At 37.6% G+C, this 20,966-nt stretch overlaps 1 protein-coding gene across 1 annotated transcript in view; it reads right to left on the reverse strand.

Moving 5' to 3' along the window:
* Positions 1-257: 257 nt before the first annotated feature.
* Positions 258-20,966, reverse strand: part of ADGRB3 (adhesion G protein-coupled receptor B3) — a 458,329-nt gene continuing 437,620 nt past the window's right edge. The window contains exons 29-31 of the mRNA XM_018077922.2: positions 11,705-11,740; positions 2,954-3,058; positions 258-1,078 (exon numbers count right to left, since the gene is read on the reverse strand). Coding sequence (XP_017933411.1) covers positions 890-1,078; positions 2,954-3,058; positions 11,705-11,740 — 330 coding nt within the window. The 3' untranslated portion in view covers positions 258-889. The remainder of the gene's footprint in view (positions 1,079-2,953; positions 3,059-11,704; positions 11,741-20,966) is intronic.

Raw genomic sequence — 20,966 nt, forward strand, 5'->3', positions numbered from 1 at the left:
TATAAAACAGAACAATTGTAGTAGTATTCTGACAAGTCCAATTTATATGGTACATTGTCACAAAAGAATACCTAAGAAAATACAGAATGGCTATGCAAACCTACTAATATGATTTAGAAACACCTTGCAGAAGCTACATACAACATACTATTAAAACTGCAAATACATATTAAATATGTGTGTTTTTAAAGAAAATTTTATAAATATTCAAATTTAAGATGAACAAATATGGAATAAAATGCACTAGGAAACTGATATGTAGACAAAGGTTTATTTACACCATACAACATTTTAAATATTTTATACACAGCTGCAGCAGAGAAAGCTACTCTGAGCTTTCCAGAGAAAACTGCAATAATAAAGATGTGAAATATATTATTCATATAAAAGTGAGATTATTACTTTATTGCATTTAAAGCAATGAAGAATGTAGCTCAACAGACATTCATTTAATGACAAAAACTTTGCTTTTATATTATAAAGTAAAAAGTGTAGTAATGGCCAAACAGACTGTTATAAACTTTAAAAACTGCATAAATATATACATTGTGCTTCATGGTGAAGTTTTTTGAAAACTAAACCAAATGAAGCTGTTACAACATGAATCGTTGCTTGAGGTTTATCTATAAAGATTACCTTACAAATCCATTCCACGGGTACTTACAACACACGATGGTAAGAATTGTACACCTGGTTCTCCACTAGCTGCACTAGTGGGAATATACTGTACGAAAAAAACCACTGACATTTGGCACAGGAAGAGCCTGACATAAAGGAGTCGCAATGTTCAGACAGGAGCGTCAGGATTGTCAGGATTCCCAAAGTCTCTTTATTGTCAGTGCAACGAATTATTTTTGTTTTGTTTCTGTTTTTTTTCAGTTTGTTTTTGTTAAACTTCTGTTTGAAAGTCACCTTCTTGCACATCTAAGGGCAAGTTCAGACATTTCTCCCACTCTGCTGGTCTGAGTTCTAAAGCATCTTTTGCCTCTGTGTCTAATACATTTATCGTTGTATAGTGTTGGTAGTCGCCTGTGGTTTTGAAACTGTCCCATGGAGCTTTGCTTGGTCCTGAGTTCTCCTGAAGACCAAAGAAAGAAGAATTAAAACCAAGGATGAAATAATGTGGTTTCCATGTATAAGGCTGTTTGCTTTCATGAGACACAGAAGCCAGAGAGAGGAAATGGCTTTGCAGGGAGCCAGGCTGGTGGGTGTTCAGCACCACTGCAACTCTTTCTCTGTGAACAATCAACACTTTGGCAGGCTCCTCACCTGAGCTGCCAGCTAAGCCCTTTCTTTCACAAGAACCAATGTAGTGAGGAATGGCCGAGTGATCCAGTCCCAATAGCCATCTTTCTAATAGTGGTTGTGTAGAAGAATGGAAGAAGGGAAGGTAATAGAGGACAGTTTGCTGCCTGAAATATGGAATGGTTTGAAAGAGAGATTGCCAGCTGGATTTTAAATTGTGGTAGGTGCATGACAGAAACACAGAGGCCTTGAAAATGCTGTGAGAGCCACCTTGCTGGTTTTGGATTTTTTTTTTTTTTTTTTTGCATGCTAAGTTTTATAGGGTAGAAGACATTATGGATTATGACCAATTTAATTAGTGATATCTGCTGTAACATGATGGGTGGGATTCAGTTGCCAAAACCTAACGTTTTTTGCACCATTTTAGTTGCCTTTGGACTTTCTGTTTGATCTCCAACAATCTTTCATGAGAGGTGCAGGTCTCCTTTGAGTCTTGTGTCATCACTGCCTGTACCATGTGGTAAACTAAGACCTCTGAGACTGTCTAAAATAGTCTGAGATGCCTATATTTAGGTACCTGGATCACCCTCTGACTGTCTTACAGATAGACCATTCCTCTAGGCAGCTTTTTTTGGCAGACCTTTCAAAAACACAGCGCTGATGTGAAACAGAGTAAACACAACTCTTTCACTGAGATTCCCTTTGAGATTTTGAATTAATTCCAGCTTTATACGAACAGCAAATCTCAAGTAGGGAGACAAATGAAAACTGTACATGTCAACAAATCTCAGAAGGAGAAGTGAGTGAGAACTTGATACAAAATAACACATATCACAGCTAAAGGTTCATCAAAGAATCAGGGCTAAATTTCTGCTGGATTAAGATGATGTAAATGATGTAAATCCATTGGCCTCACATCTGCTTAATACCTCTTCTTCATGTCTGAGAGCAGCTCTTCTGAAAAAGTTATAGAATACAATGATTCTAGCTTAGTTCCATTGAATATACAATTTTCACATTATAAAATTATATAAAAATTATTACTAATCAAAATATTACTGCTAACAAATATATCAGACTAAATTAGCTGTTTTAATTAGGTGAAATCAACTATGTACTTGCTCTCATTATCAGATGCAGTCAGGGTGTAATGCATGTGTGTACGAGTGTGTGTGTATAAATTTGAATTATGACGATAGCAGCCTCAACTCGGGATGATTTAATTTTTGCTTTTCCCATGGTAAATATTTATAAACCTATTATGGAAAAGACATGGCATTACAGAGATCCTGTGTGCTTTCCAGACCATCTCACGTATAGGTAAATCTAGCTAGACTTGTTTGTAGTAACTAATCTAATATCTCCTTGCCTAGCCAGAGGAAAAACCCTATTGGCCAAATTATATCAGTGAACTGATTTGTCTATACAAAGCCCTTTAGACTCAGTAGGCATATGCAGATTTGAAATCTGTTTCCTACAGTTCAATTACTTGTCATCTATAATGATGTCAGTGAGTAGTTATGGTCTGGTTGTAAAACCTAATGAGTCTTGTCATAGGTTAGATTACTGAAAATATCTTCTGTTCTCACTTCTGAGGCTGCCTAAAGGTGAGGTCTTCTTGGGAAAAATACTGAATTCAAAAGGCTCTTATTTCATTGTTGTTCTTTAGGATCCATCATATTTTAAATACAATAGAAGGAAAACTTACCATACTGCCTGATTTTGGTACATCCCGAAATCTGTCCAGAGTCTGAAATTTCTGATTTAACTCTTGAAACAATTCCATGTGCCTCTTTCTTGTATGCATGACCTTCTGCAAAATGGAACATAATTGCTTATATTTATAATTGAATCTGTTTGGGTTTTTTTTTAAGAGGAACATTATTTTTCCCAACATAATAAAGTAAATTGAATTTGGCAGGGCCATCTTTTCCCTATAGACTCAACCAATGGAAGTGAATTGCACTGAGCCTTCTCTCTGCTCTGTTTAATGTTCATCCTGTGTACAAGAAACTGTTTTCACCCCACATTTATTGAGCTGGTGTTTTTCCACTAGCTTAGATGCTTTCTGGAAGTGATGGCGATTTCTCAGAAGAACATTTCTCTTGCACATTAGGAATATTTTCTAGAATTTCTGATTCCAACATGGACACTAATATTTTAATATCTGTAGGAAAGCAACAGCAGTTCGTAATTGTCCCTGTCAGAGCAATTTTTATGAGGATGCTGAACTCAGAAATCTTGGCTCAAAATGGAAAATCCCCAAATGTTATGTCTTTTTAATTAGACATCTTGTCATTCCAATCATTATAAAATGCAGTTGAAAAGGCATTCATATTAAGCAAAGTAGGTACAGTTTTTCAATTTTACTTGCTTTCTTATTTTATGGATAAAGCAATTGGAAACCATCCTCCCTCTAGCCCATGTATAGGACACTCTTCCACTAATTACATGGCACTCCTGTGCAAGAGATGGGGACCCCAAACAACCCTCGCAGTTCTCAGGCCTCAGTTCACAGACCTCCGCCATGAATCTGCCTGGGGCAGCTACATGGAGAGCGAAGCTGTTTTTCAAGTCTAGGTTGTAAACTCTATCATCAGAGTTGTTTTCAAAGAAATTCATGCTCATTTATGGATTCAAACCAGCCCCTGGAGCAAACATGAAGGCTGCTTACTGTTGAACCAGTTTCATGGTTCTGTGGTCTCGATGGACAAGGGACAGGAGGGACTAAGGATGGTTCACCTCAGTCCAACAGTGGATGGGCTCAGCTTGACTTTTCTTAAGCTTTTGTAACTAACTGTTTGAACTTGAGTTACAGTCAAGGCAGCAGCCAGTAATGCTGACAGAAGAGGTGCAGGACACAGGCCTCTGTGCAAGTCCACTAAATGTCAAGCCTGATTTTCCCTGGAGTGGTGCATGGCAAACTCTGCAAACTTATGTATGTGGTACCTCAGTGTGACCCTTTCCAGCAAATAACACTCCTGACAAGCCTAGGCTAGTACCTTTTAAAATGAAGTGGCAGTAGTTGACCCTCAATAATCCTTTATTAATACCAATTTTAACTTTATCTTTCATTTGCATTATGTGTTTATAGATTTCAGGAAATGTGACTGCTCTTTAGGCCATGCATTTATACTGCTATGCCATAATAACCATGTTATCCTTAATATAGCCACACTGTAGCTTGAGAATTTATTTCATTTCTGACAATAGGAAATTGGTGACATTATTCACAAACGAGACATGAGATACATCAAGCAATCAAATGCCTATTAACTTAACAGGAGTTGTGGGGTGAATAAGGGAAAACTTTGTGCAGGATTTGGTAATAAACTCCTTGCACAATGTAATTTAACTAGAGACAGATGATCTAAATTTTTCAGAGGAGTTTCACTTTAGTGACTTCCTGGGGATTCTTTTAAGATACTGCTGTTTTAGTAGATAGGAGTATATAGCAAATTTCATATACATAGAATTTAAAAAGGAAAGGTTGTATCTCAAAGATTATTATTGGCTGAAATAAGCAGAAACGATGATCGGAATAAAACAGTTTTGGTGGGTTAAAATACTGGCTCTAAAAAGCAGTAAATAGCATATGACTGTGAAACAAGTATCTCCATTTGGAAACTTTTTAGTAGAAGGCTAAGAATATAGAGAATGCTACTTTCTGATGTCTTTTCCCAAATCGTGTACCCAAGATGTCGTTAAATAGCAAATATGAATAATGCAAATGTCTTACTCAGTTCATTACATTATTCTTGAGGAGAAGCAGGTGGGAGGAGAAATAAAACACTTGCACTGGGAAGTCTGCCAGAAAAAAAAGGCTTTAAATTTTATTCTTAATAGCAGAATGACTGGTATGAACATGCACCTATGGATCTTTCAGTTGCTTTGTGTTTTCCTGGCTTCCATTCCATAATTCCTACCCACTGACAGCCACCCCCTCCCCACTGCTTATAAAGAACAATCTGAACTGAAGGTGAGGTGCAGTAACTTCAATTTTCAATTTTAACTTTATTTTCTAGACTTCTTTCAAATTCCTGGTTAGAAAGCACCATCTTATCTCCTAGAAAATATGCTCTAATATGGGTCTTTCTCTTTTATGAGAAAACAACTACAGAGTATTTGTAGGGGGTTAATCTCTTTTCTCTATGAAATGAGCAATGGTAAAACCGCCACTTTATTAATCTTAGAAATACATAAGTTTTATCAAAACAAAGCTGGAGATCTTGACCACTATATACTTGGATGATTGTGATAGTACCAGACCTGAACAGGATGGAAAATGAACTTCTCATGCTGCACTTTGAAAGCACACTTTCTTTAGATGCAGCTACATATCTGCCCATTAATTCCACATCTCTGCCAGAAGCACTTGAGTTAGCCACCAGGCTACAGACACACATCTTCTTGTGGTCTTTCCTGCAGGTTCCATAACTCTTGCGCCCCATAGCCTAAAGGCAATTAAGCTGAACTGACATCCCTTTCACATTTCTACCCCCACTCATAAGTCAGATAGAGTGTTTGTTTTGAAGAGACAATGCCTTACTCTGATAAGCATCTGCTCACAGAAAGGGATTCAGAGTGTGGATGGCTATCATCAAGATGGGAAGAACTTCAAACACAACTCTGTACCCAGCTCCTTTTTTTTTTTTTTTTTAATTTATGATAGGGTTTTAGCTAAACTCTAACTCAAGAACAAATATTCTCATGAATATTTCATGACACCCCACCTGGAGTATTGTATTCAGCTCTGGGGTCCCCGATATAAGATAGACATGGACCTGTTGGAGCAACTGCAGAGAAGGGTGACAAAGATGATCAGAGGGCTGAAGCACCTCTACTATGAAGTCAGACTGAGAGAACTGGGGTTGTTCAGCCTGCAGAAGAGAAGGCTTCTGGGACACCATATAGCAGCCTTCCAGTACCTAAGGAGGCCTACAAGAGAGTTGGAGATGTACTTTTTACAAGAATGTGTAGTGATAGGACACATGGTGACGGCTTTAAGCTGAAAGAGTGTAGGTTTAGATTAGATATAGGAAGAAATCTTTTTTGATGAGGGTGGTAAAACCCTGGAACAGATTGCCCAGAGAAGCTGCAAATGTTCCACCCCTGGAAGTGTTCAAGGCCAGGTTGGATGGGGCTCTAAGCAACCTGGTGTAGTGGGAGGAGTCCCTGACCATGGTAGGGGGTTGGAACGAGATGATCACTAATGTCTGTTCCAAAGGTATTTTGTGATTCTATGATTTGTGGCCAATAAATAACAACATCATCATCATCATCATCATCCATCATCATCCATCATCATCATCATTACAATGTCATTTAATTTCCTTAGAGATTTTCTATACAGTCACAGGTAAAAATATTGTCTCTCAAATATTTTATGAAGCAGCTAAGTGAAAAGAACAGATGGGGGAATGCCTTCCCAACCATATAACGGAAGCATGCTGTGTTTTCAAGATGTTACAGGTATCATCAGTTGCCAAACTTGGGAACAGGAAGGGATCTTTCCCTGCAGGTATTTTTTTTTTACCTTTGCCTTCAAGAGATGTCTTCAGGTTAGTAAGAGAAGGATTTTAAACTTCTGTGAGTTGTAATGTTATAATGAATATCTGTGGCAGACAAAATTCTGAATGAATGCAGCTTCGGCAATTAGTTATCAATTTAGCATTATTGCTGGTGAGAACCTACTGCTCTGTGGAAAGACAAGAAGACATTCTGGTATTCACACTTGTCCAGTGTATCCTTGCTCTCCCTTAGAGCCAGAGATGACTTGAATCCTGGGGATCAGGGTAATAAGGCACTTTTCTGAATTATTTGGCATAAATGTTATTAGCAGAGTAGATTCAATGAATGACTGATAGAGAGGGGAGAGTGGGGTTGCTGGGGAAATACGGCAGTCAGACAGTCTCATAGAATTCAAAAGTAGTTGTGATCTTGAATCCTAAAATGCATGTCAATAGTAGTGTTTATCTCTCCTGTACGTTTTTGTGATTGCCACAGTATACCAATTCTAAAGTCTTCCTGGGAATTTCTACAGGATCTGTATTTCTGTTCAACATAATTAGAATGAATTTTATTTGATCTGACAGCTAACTGTTAGTGCTGAGACTTAATGAAAAAGATACCTGTACACCTTTAGGGAAAAAATGACTGGGGGTAGAGGGCACCTAGCTAGGATTACCATAGCCAGCAGCAACAAGGATCCAAATTGTCCAGACCAGTAATTTTGGTCATGTTTTGAATATCAGACTGCATGAATGAGTCTAAACTAATCTTTGGTAATAGCGAGAAAACGCTGTAAAGCTGTTGCATGTTGACTGTTCATTTAGCAAAATTCAAGGTTCAACTAAATTAGTCAGTGTTTTACAAAATCTAATAATGGAGTGCATATTATGCAGCAGAAATGCTTTCTGTGGACAGACTAATCCCCATTTGTTACAGTCTGTCTTTTTGTTCCCACATAAAGGGATAATTTAGGAATGCAATTGTAAACTATCTAAAATGGGAAAACAAGATACAGGTGCTCAGTTTTGAGACATTCCTCTCTAACCAACTCAAGATATATGATAAGGCTACCAGTTTGGATGTCATCTTTTTCCCTCTCTCTTTCCTTTGAATGGAGACACAAGTTTTCTATAACGGTACCCGCACAGTCACAGGTCTTTTCTTATTCATAATCCATTGCAAAGGCCCTTAAAACTACGTCTGTATTTCTGCATGTATTAGAGATAATAGGGACAGAGAGTATGGTGTTGAGTAGTCTTAGTCTAGCTGTGTTCACATTACATAGCAGCTGGCTTTGAGTTTTATCTGTGGCTCTTGGATAAAAATTGGTTTTGTCATGTTTATTTGTTTTTCTTTCAAATTCTCTATATTGAGGTGAATGTTCCACTGGAACCCACTAGAACAACCTTTTTTTTTTTTTTTTAACTACGAAACTATGACTCTGCAGTAGTAAGTCAAACGTCCAAGACTATTCTCTGGCAGCATCTATCATGTAATGTTCTCTATGAATACTAAATTATTCTAAATTCTCTTAGTCTCCCAAGTAAGAATTCTACAATCAAATTGTCTACTGTAAATGGCACCGAGATGGTGCTGGTTCCCTAATGACCCTCAAAATCTTTTTGGAGAGGCAAAGGTCGTCCAGACTAAAATAGTGAAGGTCATTCTAAAAATTAATCCATATAGAAGCTGGAAATTTGTCACCCAGGAATATTCCCGCAAATGCCTAATATAGTAAGGTGGGCATAGCCTGAGTGTTTGTCTTGTATGGATATAGAGAGACATGTAAGAGATTGAGGGTGTAGAGATTGCTGGGAGAGTGTTAAAAGAAAAAGGACAGAGGGAGCCAAACTTGACACAGCCTTGTCCATACTGCATACTTAGCATCTCATCCTCAGAACCACATCCATGTCATTCTATCCTTTGTTATCAGAACTGTGGAAGGGCATTGTCTCAGAGAATGCCAGCTGGCACTGCTCAGAGACAAAGTAAAGAAAGTGTTAAACATTTAAGTAGTATGTCCAATCACTCTGGCTTGATCTCACCTCCAGACTCTATTCTATTTTGCAGTCAAGCTGCTTTGAGGTATCTAAATAGCAGCATTTTGGACACATCATACTATCTCATTCCCTTCATCAGGATGTCTTACTGAATGAAGGAATCTGGGGGGCCCTTTGAACATTTTATAGCTTTTTTTATTTTGTTTTACCTTAGAGAGATGGACACACTAAGTGCAAGGACACAGGAAAGCCTACAGACATAATCAGAGGAATCATAAAACAGGGAGGTGAGATGGGGTTAGTCTGAGTCCATACTTCTAAAACACAGTAGCAACTGGCACAGTATTGTTACCACTCTCACTTCCTCAGCAGTCACTCCCAAAGGCCTCATCCTCTCCTTTTTACAAACAAATATATTTTCCTGCATTCTAATAGTAATTCTAAAAATATTAGACCATGAAGCAACAATATTGCAAACAAGTCAAGACAAAGGTGTAAGCATTTTACATACACAATGACACAAAGCTGGGAGGAGTGGCTGACAGCCCAAAGTGCTGTGTAGCCCTTCAGAAGGACCTCAACAGCTTGGAGAGATGGGCAGAGAAGAACCTTCTGAAATTCAACAAAGGCAAGTGTAGGGTCCTGTACCCAGTGAAGAATAACCCCGGGCACCAGTACAGGCTGGAAAGCAGCTCTGTGGAGAAGGACCCAGGGATCCTCCTGATGGACAACAAGCTGTCCATGATCCAGCAGTGTGTCCTTGTGGCCAAGAAGGCCAATGGTATTCTGGAGTGCATTAGGAAGAGCAGGTTGAGGGAGGTGATCCTGCCCCTCTACTAAGCCCTGGTGAGGCAAATCTAGAGTGCTGTGCGCAGTTCAGGAGAGACATGGAGCTCCTGGAGTGGGTCCAGTGGGGGGCAACAAAGATGATTAAAGGACCTGAACACCTCTCTTATAAGGAAAAGCTAAGGGACCTGGGCCTGTTCAGCCTCAAGAAAAGATGTCTGAGAGGGGAGCTCATCACTGTATGTATGTATCTGAAGGGAGGGTGTCAAGAAGATGGAGTCAGGCTCTTCTTGGTGATGCCAAGCAACAGGACAAGAAGCAATGGGCAGAAACTGATGCACAGGAAGTCTCACCTGAACATGAGGAAGAACTTCTTTACTATGCGGGTGACCACACACTGGAACAAGATTGCCCAGAGAAGTTGTGGAGTCTCCTTCACTGCAGATATTCAAGAACATTGCAATCCTCTGCAATGTGTTCTAGGACGACCCTGCTTGAGCAGGGAGGTTGGACCAGATGACCCACTGTGGTGCCTTCCAACCTTACCCATTCTGTGATTCTTTGAAACCATGTGAGTCAAGAGAAAATACGTAATGGGTGGCCTGACTCTTGAGAGTAGAATGTACACTGCATTGTTGGTGTTTATTTGGTGTCAGATTATGTTCCTGAGTGATAGGAAGAATGTTTTAGTACCTGTTTACAGAGAATGCTCTGATCATGAACAGCATGATATTTCTATGTTTCAATAAAGAAAAGTCAAATTTAAAATTCTTTATATCACTATAATTATAAAACTTCCAAGCATATTGCTTGAATTTAATTTTAGAATTGCTTGCTCATCAGAATTTTGCTATTATTTCTTCTTACTTTCTATGCATTTATCCTAAAACATATTTAGGGTAATATTTTAATTTTATTTTCCTTAAAATTTCCTGTGTGAATCTTTCTCCAGTGCATTATTTGAGATATTACATGAGGACTTAAGGTAGCTATAGTCTTCGGGCCAAAATGACCTAAGAGATTAAGGCACGATGCTAAACTACCAAGAAGCCACCACCAAACATGGAGGATCAGTGTTTCAGCAAAAGCAGGTCACCAAAGCAAACCCTTCTTCCTTGCAAGTCCCCTATGACCACTGCTATGGCTAGTTCTGCCTCTTTTCTACGAACTAGAAATTGAAATCTGGAAGTACATGTGTGTGCTTACAGCCCAAATAATAGTAAAAATTGCTTTTGTTTGCAGGTGCAGACAGGGTAATTTTTGAATTTATGGTTGATATATACTGATTGTTGGCTTTCAAATTTATCTCAAGATCTGTAGGTTTCTTGCAAATATATTTGTTCAGCTTCTCTGGAGACACACATAATGAATTGTATCAAACTACTTCTGTGCACGAACAGACAACCTATGTAAAAATCCCAAACCCATAAATTACGAACATTCCCTTGAAAACTAACTGTTGTATTCCTTCTGGTAGGGATCAGAGAAAAAAACCGCTCAAATAAACAAAACTCTGAGAGAACAATCATACTGACTGACGGAGAACAAAATGGTCATTAACTATCACAATTAAACGTTCTCACTCAAAAGGGTCTAGAGTCTGAAACTGTGGATATCCAGCCTAAAGAACCTTACATGAACTTGATTTTTATTTAGCATGTGATCCATTAGCTTTGACACCTTCAGCACTTTATCATTCAAAATTTGACACATTCATAATCACTACTTGGATGTGAAACTCACATGGCAGTAAATTAGTATTGAAGAGAGATAAAAAATTATCGAGAATCTTTTGAACAAAGCAACCTTCTGCTCCCTGATGTAGCCTGTTCTACAAAAGTGTCACACTTTTTCAATAGGTAGAGAGCCAGCAACAGAAAAAAAAACCCAACAAAACAAATCCAGATGAAAATGAAGAGGCAAAGAATTTAAAAACTGAAATCATGATGGTTAATATTGCAATATGACAGTTTGATCTCAGAACATTTTGCAAACAAGTTGCACCAAAGTAGTTTTAATGATTTGTTCATCATGTTCTGTACAGTACCAATTGAAAAATCCTATCACATCTACTATGTCAGAAGGCTAAAATCTGCTAAAATGAACACATTTACTTTTAGGAAAATGCTTTTAATAATCAGGAATAATTCAGTAAAACTTACTTCAAAGTCAAGGTCCGAATAACGTGATTTTCTTCTCTATTAAGCAGTAAAAAAAAAGAAAAAAGAGGTTGTATTAACAAGGGGACTATTCACCAAATCATATTAATGAGTCTAAATAACATTCCTGTTTTCCTATCAGGTATATATTAGGTATTCTGTAAGAGGAGGTAGATTTTATCTTGATAATTTAAAATTAATGCGTGACTTTGCATGGTTTATTAGACCAATATCATATTATTTTCCCTGAAATAAACCAGACTGCATTTCACTGGGATGCATGATGTGCATGTTATTTGCATGCAATTGAACCTGTCGGTGTATAAAATATATCTATTTCTATACTTTTGTGGTATTTGAAAATTATCATCATATTTATACTTTTTACACAACTACCTATACATATCTATGATTTAGATTTTTATAGGTATACAGAAATTGATCCTTTCCTACATCAGGCTTAGTACATTGGTACAACTCCATTGATTTTAATGGAATAAATGATAGCAAAATCAAGCCAAAGCCATCTACACTTGCCACAGCTTCAGCTTGTTTGTTTGCAATGACAATCTGGATGGAGAAAGCAATGATTTTGTTTTAAACTTATGATAAATCTGATTCAAAGCATCTGATATAAAGCAAAAATGATTTACTAGTGAAGTAATCACTTGAATAAAATGCAACAGAATATGATTGCTCAGACATATCACAAATAATTTAGCACAGAATTTTTTAGATTATAAACAAAACCAATTATAAAGCCAAATTATATCAAAAAGAAGCACAAATACTATAAATAAGAGATAGAAATATCTTTTTTCTCTTCTGAGGCTGGAAATTAAATGTCTTGCAATAGATTAAAGAGATGTAGAAAGAAGCTAGGTTGCAAAAGCTGAAAAGAGTGCAAAAAACATGAGATTGGAAACAAATCATCTTCAGGAAGGAGACTACCCCAAAAACCCCAAAAAGGATTACTGCTACAATTTAACCCTAATTTTTGTGGTAGGGTAGGCTGGCTTAAGTCATGGTAAAGGAACTTTTTCAAATTGCACCTAATTTCTTCAGTGAGATACAAATCAAAGTCACCAAGTCAAGAAGAATAATGCTTCTGACTTCGATTTTATTTGGTTTAAAAAAACTCCAGGTTTTAGTAAGCTGCTTGGTTTTCCTGAAACTGAAAGGAACGATTTTACAAATCTTTCATTTGTAGAGAGCAGATGATGTTTGGTCCCTGAGCCCTTGATAATACCACTTTGTTACATGTTGCCTGGTTTTGCAGTAAAATTTGAATGCTCCAATCCACAATAATATGAAGAGTATCTCTGTATCACGTTGACACTGATGCCTAAAGGGCTGGGAAGCAGTATCAAAGAACAGTGTAATACAATTAAAACAACCAACAACAACAAGCTCTGGAGAAGCTATCTTTAATCATGAAGGCTTGATTTAACCTAGCACACTTTAAAGAGAATATTTTAAAACAAATTAAACAACTCTTCCCAACTAAGTAACATGAAAACATGGAAACAACAAAGGTCTCAGAGGTAAGAAAAAATATGAGGACGTCATACTGAAATTATTAAAGCAGCTAAATTCTTTCGTTTCATTCATGTTAAGAGGGCCACGGTACAAGTGTACCTTTGACATAGGCCTTTGTCATTCCACAGTAAATCAGCACCTGAAGAAATCTACGTATTTCTGATGAAGAAGGATCTATTCTTAAGGTACAATTAGAGCACATCTACAACTGAAAAGGCTCAGTGGCTACAAAAGAACAAATATGTACAGCAGATAACGGGGTGAAGTTTACAGGAGTAGCTTTGAAAAATGCTTGAAAAAGCTATTTTTAAGCTAGAGTTCAGTAACAAATCAGATATCATTGAATCGTCTGACTGAGAATCCTAAGTAAAACAAAAATTAGGGAGAAATATGTAGATTGCTAGGTACTGTGATTTGTAAAATTGGAGCATTTTTATTTTGCCTTAAGTCTGTTTAACCACAGTGAAAATATTCCTGGCATAACTGAATTATTAGGTTTTGCAGGTAGAAAACTCTATCACTGTTTACATGGCACAAAGACATATCTAACAGACTGCAACATATTCAACTGTGCTATTGTCAGAGAAAGGCAACTATTGCAATTTTGCTGTTAGTTCACACCAGTTATGACCAAAAAGGTCATACCACAGGTTTATCTCAGTGAGGATTTTTCTTGGGCTCAACAAGAATCTAATCACAAACATTTATTTTAAACTCACAAAGTTGTGCTTCACATTTTTGTCATGGCTGCATAGTATGAAATACAGTGCAAGTGCTGCCACAGTCTATTCTCCAAAGACGTAAAAAGTATTTAATTGCCACACACCAAAATGGCAGCAGTGAAGTTCTGCAGGTTTCTGAAAACCAAAGGATGCTGGTTATGAATATGATCCTGCAACACTGAAAGTTATTTGCAATATTGTCACTGACACCACTAGGTAAAAGATCAGGTCCTCCTGGCTACTACGTAATTGTCTTGAAATGACTGCAGTGTTATTTTTTGAGAGAGGGAACATATTTAGAAACATGAAGTCATTGGGAAACTTACAAGGATAAAAGAGTGTCCCTTCAGTCCCAACTGGAAGTTGACATTTTATTCAACTGTTCTCCTAGTTTCTGCATGATACATAACAAGCCTAAGCCATGAAAATAATTACTTTGTAATTACATATATACTTTTTTCTTTTATGAAGTTTATTTGTTATGTCTCTTTTGTCTGAGAAAAATGGGGTTTTGCACACATACTTAAATGCTTTCAGAAATCAACAATCTAACTCATTCTACACTTAAAACTAACAGAAGGCAGCAGCTGCGTGGAGTAAGGGGTGAAAATTCCATGCATCAAATGAGTTGCCGAACTGGTAATACGAGTTATGTTTCTTTTAAAAAGCTGTTCCCTTTATGTACCTGGAAAACTGAGGATGATTTTAGCCAACATAAAAATGACACTGGAAGCTGGTGTTTTTTTCAAGGATCAGTTGGAGATCCACTTGAGTATTAATGTTAGTAGAATATAGTATTTTGTATTTGACCAGGTTCTGCTATGAGGTTTCAGGGCAAGTATAAAGTTTCTACTACATTACCTTCCCTACTTCTTCAGTAGTTTAGGAGGTTCCTTGGGAGGAGCTTATTTTGACATCTAAAATGTGCTAGGGTACTGAATTCCACAATTTAAATAAGTATAACATGACAAAGGAAATTATGTTGTTTCTCCCTTTGACATTTCATTTGATACTCCTGTTTTTTTATATTATAGGAGATATGAATAATCATTCCCTATTCACTCCTCAGTCATCTGTTTTCCAAGCTGAAGAATCCCAGCTGCTGGAGAACTGCAAGGATAAGTAATAGAGGGACTATCTAAAAAGCTGAAGACCCATGCAATTATTCAGTGGCAGGGAGTTAACTTGCATAATTCTGAAAAAAAATAAGGGGGGTGGGTAGGCAGTGAACTGCAAGCCATGCACAATTATAAATCTTCCAAAAAAAAGGTCACACTGGTAGAAGCCAAACCGTGCCTGTAAACTGGGGAGATTTCAGAGAAGAGAAGCAAAATGTACTTTTAAGAGGAAAGGATAAAAGAGCGATACAACTTTGTTTAAACATTGCCTCTGGAAGAAGCAAACACAGAAGCTTGTTCAGAAACCTTAGAAGGATATAAACACATAAACAAACTGGTCTCGGAAAAATCTGAAAAAAATCAGAGATCATGTTGGGAATAAAGAAAGTTTATGTAACTGTGCAATAATCTGCAGTGGAAGCCTTTTACTCTAATCTTGAAAGTGAAGTTTGATTACGTATTAAAGAAATATACTGTAAAAAATGCTCTTACATTGATAGAAGACATGACCTGACAAGATTTTTACCATCTGATTTTTACAGCTCTTTGATTTTAATTGATAGAATCCATTTTAGTAGAAAAAACTCCCCAACCTTCATACCACAACCAAAGTGAAACTCTGTGAAAAAATATTTGCAACAGTAATTTGTTTTAAATCAATTTTACTTTGTGCTAATCATGTATAGCTTTTCTGTGCAATTCCAGAACAACTTTAAACTCTGTTGAGGGACAAAAATAGAATTCTGAAGAATAATTTCCAGACACCAGCACACACTAATCTGCTGGCACCAGGAAAGAGCTGCTCCTGCTAAACGACTAATACAATCTCTCTCTGTCTCTGTAAAATGAGAAATGCCTGTTTTTTATTCCTTATTCTAGTCTGCATTACACCACTACCTGATTGTAGTGGGTTTCTGTGGCTGCGTTTTGGTAGCGGGGGGGGGCTACAGGGGTGGCTTCTGTTAGAAGCTGCTAGAAACTTCCCCTGTCCCTTGGAGCCAATGCCAGCCGGCTCCAGGATGGACTTCCTGCCACTGGCCAAGGCCGAGCCAATTAGGAACAAAAATAACACCTCTGTGATAACATATTTAAGAACAAAAGATGGTTGTGCAGAAGAAATTCCAGCCAGGGAAGAGCAGAGTGAGAACATGGGAATAACAACATAGACACCAAGGTCAGTGCAGAAGGAGGGGGAGGATGTACTCCAGGTGCTGGAGCTGAGGCCCTGCAGCCCGTGGTGCAGACCTTGGTGGAGCAGCTGTGCCCCTGCAGCCCATGGAGGACCATCAGGGTGCAGAGATCCACTTGCAGCCCATGGAGGAGCCCGTGTTGGAGCAGGTGGATGCATGAAGGAGGCTGTGACCCTGTGGGAGGCCCAAGATGGAGCAGGGTCCTGCCAGAGACCTGCAGCCCGTGGAGAGGGAAGCCCACGCTGGAGCAGGTTTTTCCGGGTAGGACTTGTGGCCCCTGTGGGGGACCCATGTCAGTACAGCTCATCCCTGAAGGACTGCACCTCATGGAGGAGTGACCCATGGGACAGCAGTCTGGGAAGAACTGCTGCCTGAGGGATGGACTTGCTCTGGAGAGGTCCATCAAGGACTGTCTCCTGTGTGAGGGACTCCACGGGAGCAGGGCAAGGACTCCTTTCTCTGAGCAGCAGCAGAAACAACAACTGACCGTAACCCCCATTCCCATCTCCCTGCACTGATGGGGGGGAGGAGGGAGAACATGGAAATAAGGAGGGGGTGGGGAAGGTGTTTTTAAGACTGTTTTATTTCTCACTCTTTGGCTCTTATCCTGTTAGTAATAAATATAAGTATTATCCCCACTTTGAGTCTTGTTTTGCCCGTGAAGGTAATCAGTCACTGACCTCTCCCAGCTCTTATCTCTACTCATGAATTCTTACCTGTTTTTTTTTTCTTTCTCTCTCCTCTGTCCAGTTGTAGAGGGGAGTGAGAGAGAGGCTTTAGTGGGTACCTGGTATCTGGCCAGAGTCAACCCACTGCACTGATTAATTACATCAGATACTCCTAAAACTATATTGCATTGTGCAAAGTATAATTGAAACCAGAGATACCATATTATAGTAAGGACCATAACCGTGCTTCCATTAATATAAAGACTTATTATAAGCAGTTTATAATTCACTCTGAGATTATATTTGACATACAAGATCTTAATCTTCGGGAGGATTTTTTCCCAGAACAAATGTAAAGGAAAATCTTTTTTGGCCCTCAGAGATATAAAAGTGGAATGTGGATAGACAGTTTTGATTTAAAATGCCTTTTGTGTGAATATAACTGAAAAACACCCTGGTTTATGAATAGTAGATTATGTTGGCTATTAGTTCACAACATGCGCTAAACATAAAGCAAGTAAATTTTAATGAAAAAAGTGAAATAGCTTTTTAATGTGGGAATTTTATGTCTTTAAAATATGCTAGCATATTTAGCACATCAACACAGCACAAACATAACTTCAGAGATCTCAATTTAAAACTATACTGGCAAATTATTGTGGCTTGCTGCTCCCTTTTTCTCATGAGGCAGCCTGCATTTTTATTTACTCAATCAACCAAAAGCACTTGGTTTGTGTTTCTGAATGCTTTGGGGCAAAATGTAGCATTTCTTAAATGAACAACTACAATATAAAGTCTGCAATATATGCTGCACATCGCAATACTGACTAAAATTTCAGTTCTTCTAAAATTTCAGTTCTTCACATCTTCAGTTACTAGAATCAGCTCTGCCTGATTCTACTCACACTCTATAGTGTAACCTGAAAATAAACTGCATCAATTTCTGAAGTCAGAGGAATCTGAGACACTCACGTGAAAGAAAGAGAGGGTTGTTACAGGGCTAGACTTCATTTCACTGACAGTCACAAAATTCGCAAGAGCTGTCTCCACAACTTATTGAAGAATGAAATGAGGAATGGGAGGGATAGAAATCTGAGATACACAATGCCCTAAAATAAATGCAACGTGGAAACAGGATAAAGAAGAAATTCCTGTGGTGCTCGTCTCTCTCTTTTTGCTCTCTCTTATTTTATTTCTCATGTCATAAATCAAAATGACTTCACACCATTTTGCTTTTATTTTGCCTGATGCTGATACTTTATTGATGAGATTGACTATTTTAACTGTGTATTTCTTCTCTCCTTTCCTTTTTTTTTCTTATTATTATTTTAGACCCTGTTCCTTCCATGCAGATTTTATTTCATTCTTCCGAATACTTTTATTTTAAGCTTATTCTCCATTTCTGCCATATCCCCCCCCTTTTTTTGTCTTTTTTCTCCTTTTTATCTACACCTTTACTTTTTCTTTGTATTTCACTATCTTTCACATACCCCTTTATTTTCTCAACTGAACAGTATTTTCTTCCTAAAGTCCCTGTCAGTGATTTGGCCAAGGACCACAGAGTTGACTGTCTTTGAAAGTATTAAGAGCTCTCATGAATGAATACAGAATACAGAAGGATTATTTTGGTCACACAATCAATTTACTCCACATAAAGATCTCATAGCAGAAACTGAGACAGAAAAATAAAGAAGGAAGATATGAGACTGGAAAGATAATTCCAGTCCTTTACATGGCAAATAATTTGTGAAGTCTTGTCCTTTCCTTCCTTTTCTTATAAAGCAGATGATCATTATTCCCTTTAATAAATGTTTCTATTGCCTGGCTTTGCATGTCCTTTGCCTTAAAATAGTTTAAAGTCTTTGTCTCCGTTCAACTCTTTTCCATTTCTGCTCACACTATACTAAGCATAGTTCTCTTGAAAGAACCCTTCATTCTTCTTCCACAAAAGTAATGATACAAGTCTCTTCACACAGTCCAGCAGCAGGTATCTACTCCCTCTTCCATTTTTTTTGCACAATAAAAACAGATGAATTACTTATCCTGGAGATATGTTGCTCACATCAGGTTCTTCCTCTGCATCTAAACTTCCCAACTTTACTCTGCATCTAAGTAGCCGGGAATGCAATACTTCACTTCAAAGTAATTTCACTTTCATGAGCACATCACTCTGAGTGAACATTTTCAAAACAAAACCCATTCCAAAAGATTGTACTGAGTGTTTTCTTCATTAAAATCAAAACACTTTGAACTGAAGGAGCACACTGCAAGTCACTTTGATGCCAAGGTAGCAAAGCCAGTTCTAATCCATGTGTATAAGGGATATGCAGAAGATTAGCCAGATGTTTGATTACTCCACCTCAGAAACTCTATGATGTATTAATATGCCTGCCTGTGTCTATAATCGCATGGGTACTGTTGGGTACATGCCAAATAAAATAAAAATCACTGATTTGCACATTGTGAATCTGCAGATCCTTAAATTTATACTTATCTAGGCTATAATTGTATGTAAATATTACAGTATTCTCAGACTATCTTTTGAAAACTGAAATTCTTCTATATAAAATAAAGCATGTAATTGTTCCCATCTAAGCATTTTCTTGAGGAAAAAAATATGTAGATATAAAAGTTTAAGAAGAAAGTTTGTGGCATGTTGTAGGATTCATCTGACAATTTAGGACATCTACATTTTTGATGTTCATGTCTGAACTATTCATTCTGGCTTCCATCATGGAATCTGAAAAGCAACACCTGCACTGAGGCATGTGATTTACTTCATCCTGGAGCAGATGTCTAAAAGTGGCCTAAAAATGGCTATTTGTCTCGATTGACTCTAAAGGGGAGCCAAATATGAAGAGCTCTTTTTCCATTTTATACAGTGAATGCCTAAATTTAGATATCTAATGGTAGAGGTTGATGAATCCTCCCTGCAGAGTTAAAAGTCAGGATATACATTTTTTTTTGCTGATACTATAGCTGTGTTCCACTATAAACAGAGTGGAGAGGAAAGCTTCCTACTGCTCCAGATCTTCTTTATAGGTGGTCTAGTCAGGAAAACTGTGGGCAGGATGATCTTGAATGTCCTGCTGCAGGTTTTGCTGCTCCATTATATCAGAAAAACTCTGTCTTTGAAAGGTCTTGCAATCTTCTTAAGAAAAAAAAAGTCACTTGAGCTCTCTTCTTTACTTTGTTCAAGGCAACAACAAAAGTTAATCCAGCTGGTCAGCTCCATTTTGGAGCTTTACCTCAACCCTTGCTTACACACTGCATATGTAAAAACATAGTCATGTTCTTTGTCTGGCTGGATCTGCTTATCAGGATCTGCTTGAGACTCTGATTTTATTCTATATACATTTTTTTAATGTTCTATCTTCAATTCAGTGCAGCACAACCTTATCAGAAGATGAAGTAATGCTATATCATCAGGTAGAGTTGAGAACCACAAAGGCAGACACAGAAGCCAAAACAGTTCCTTTTATTTCTGATCTGCCCTAATATCTGGGTTTTTTTCATATAACATGGGATTATGCTGTGTTCAATGAGCTTAAATAACATAACTGTTTACGCTTCCTGGACCAAAATACAGACTTCTAAACCTAATGCGTTTACCGAGTTGAAAGAGACTAAATATTTACTATCATATATTATTATGTTTTACTACATTTTCTACTACATACTTATTAGTCTTTTCTGAGCATAGAAAGGATATACAGAATAGTGATTGAGATTTGGTGTGTACATCCCATCTTAGAGGTAAACTTTAAATATGATATAAATACAGTTAAAATAAATTTAAAGGAGCAGTATATTATGCTCACAGATTTTCAGGCCTCAGGAACTGTAATTTTGTGTAAGATGAAGTAACTATTGTCCCAATTTTTATAACTTGAATAAGGTCTACCTTTTTTTTTTTAGGTGTCCTAGATGACATTTGTCAGCAACAGAAAGAAGTAGTATCACCAGAGAGTAATTTAAAGTGGATGGTATGGTGAAATGTACATCTACGTTCTCAAGGAGTTATGAAC

The sequence above is a fragment of the Manacus vitellinus genome, unplaced genomic scaffold (assembly GCF_001715985.3).
Source record: "Manacus vitellinus isolate BGI_N305 unplaced genomic scaffold, ASM171598v3 scaffold_4_pilon, whole genome shotgun sequence".
NCBI classification, from domain to species: domain Eukaryota; kingdom Metazoa; phylum Chordata; class Aves; order Passeriformes; family Pipridae; genus Manacus; species Manacus vitellinus.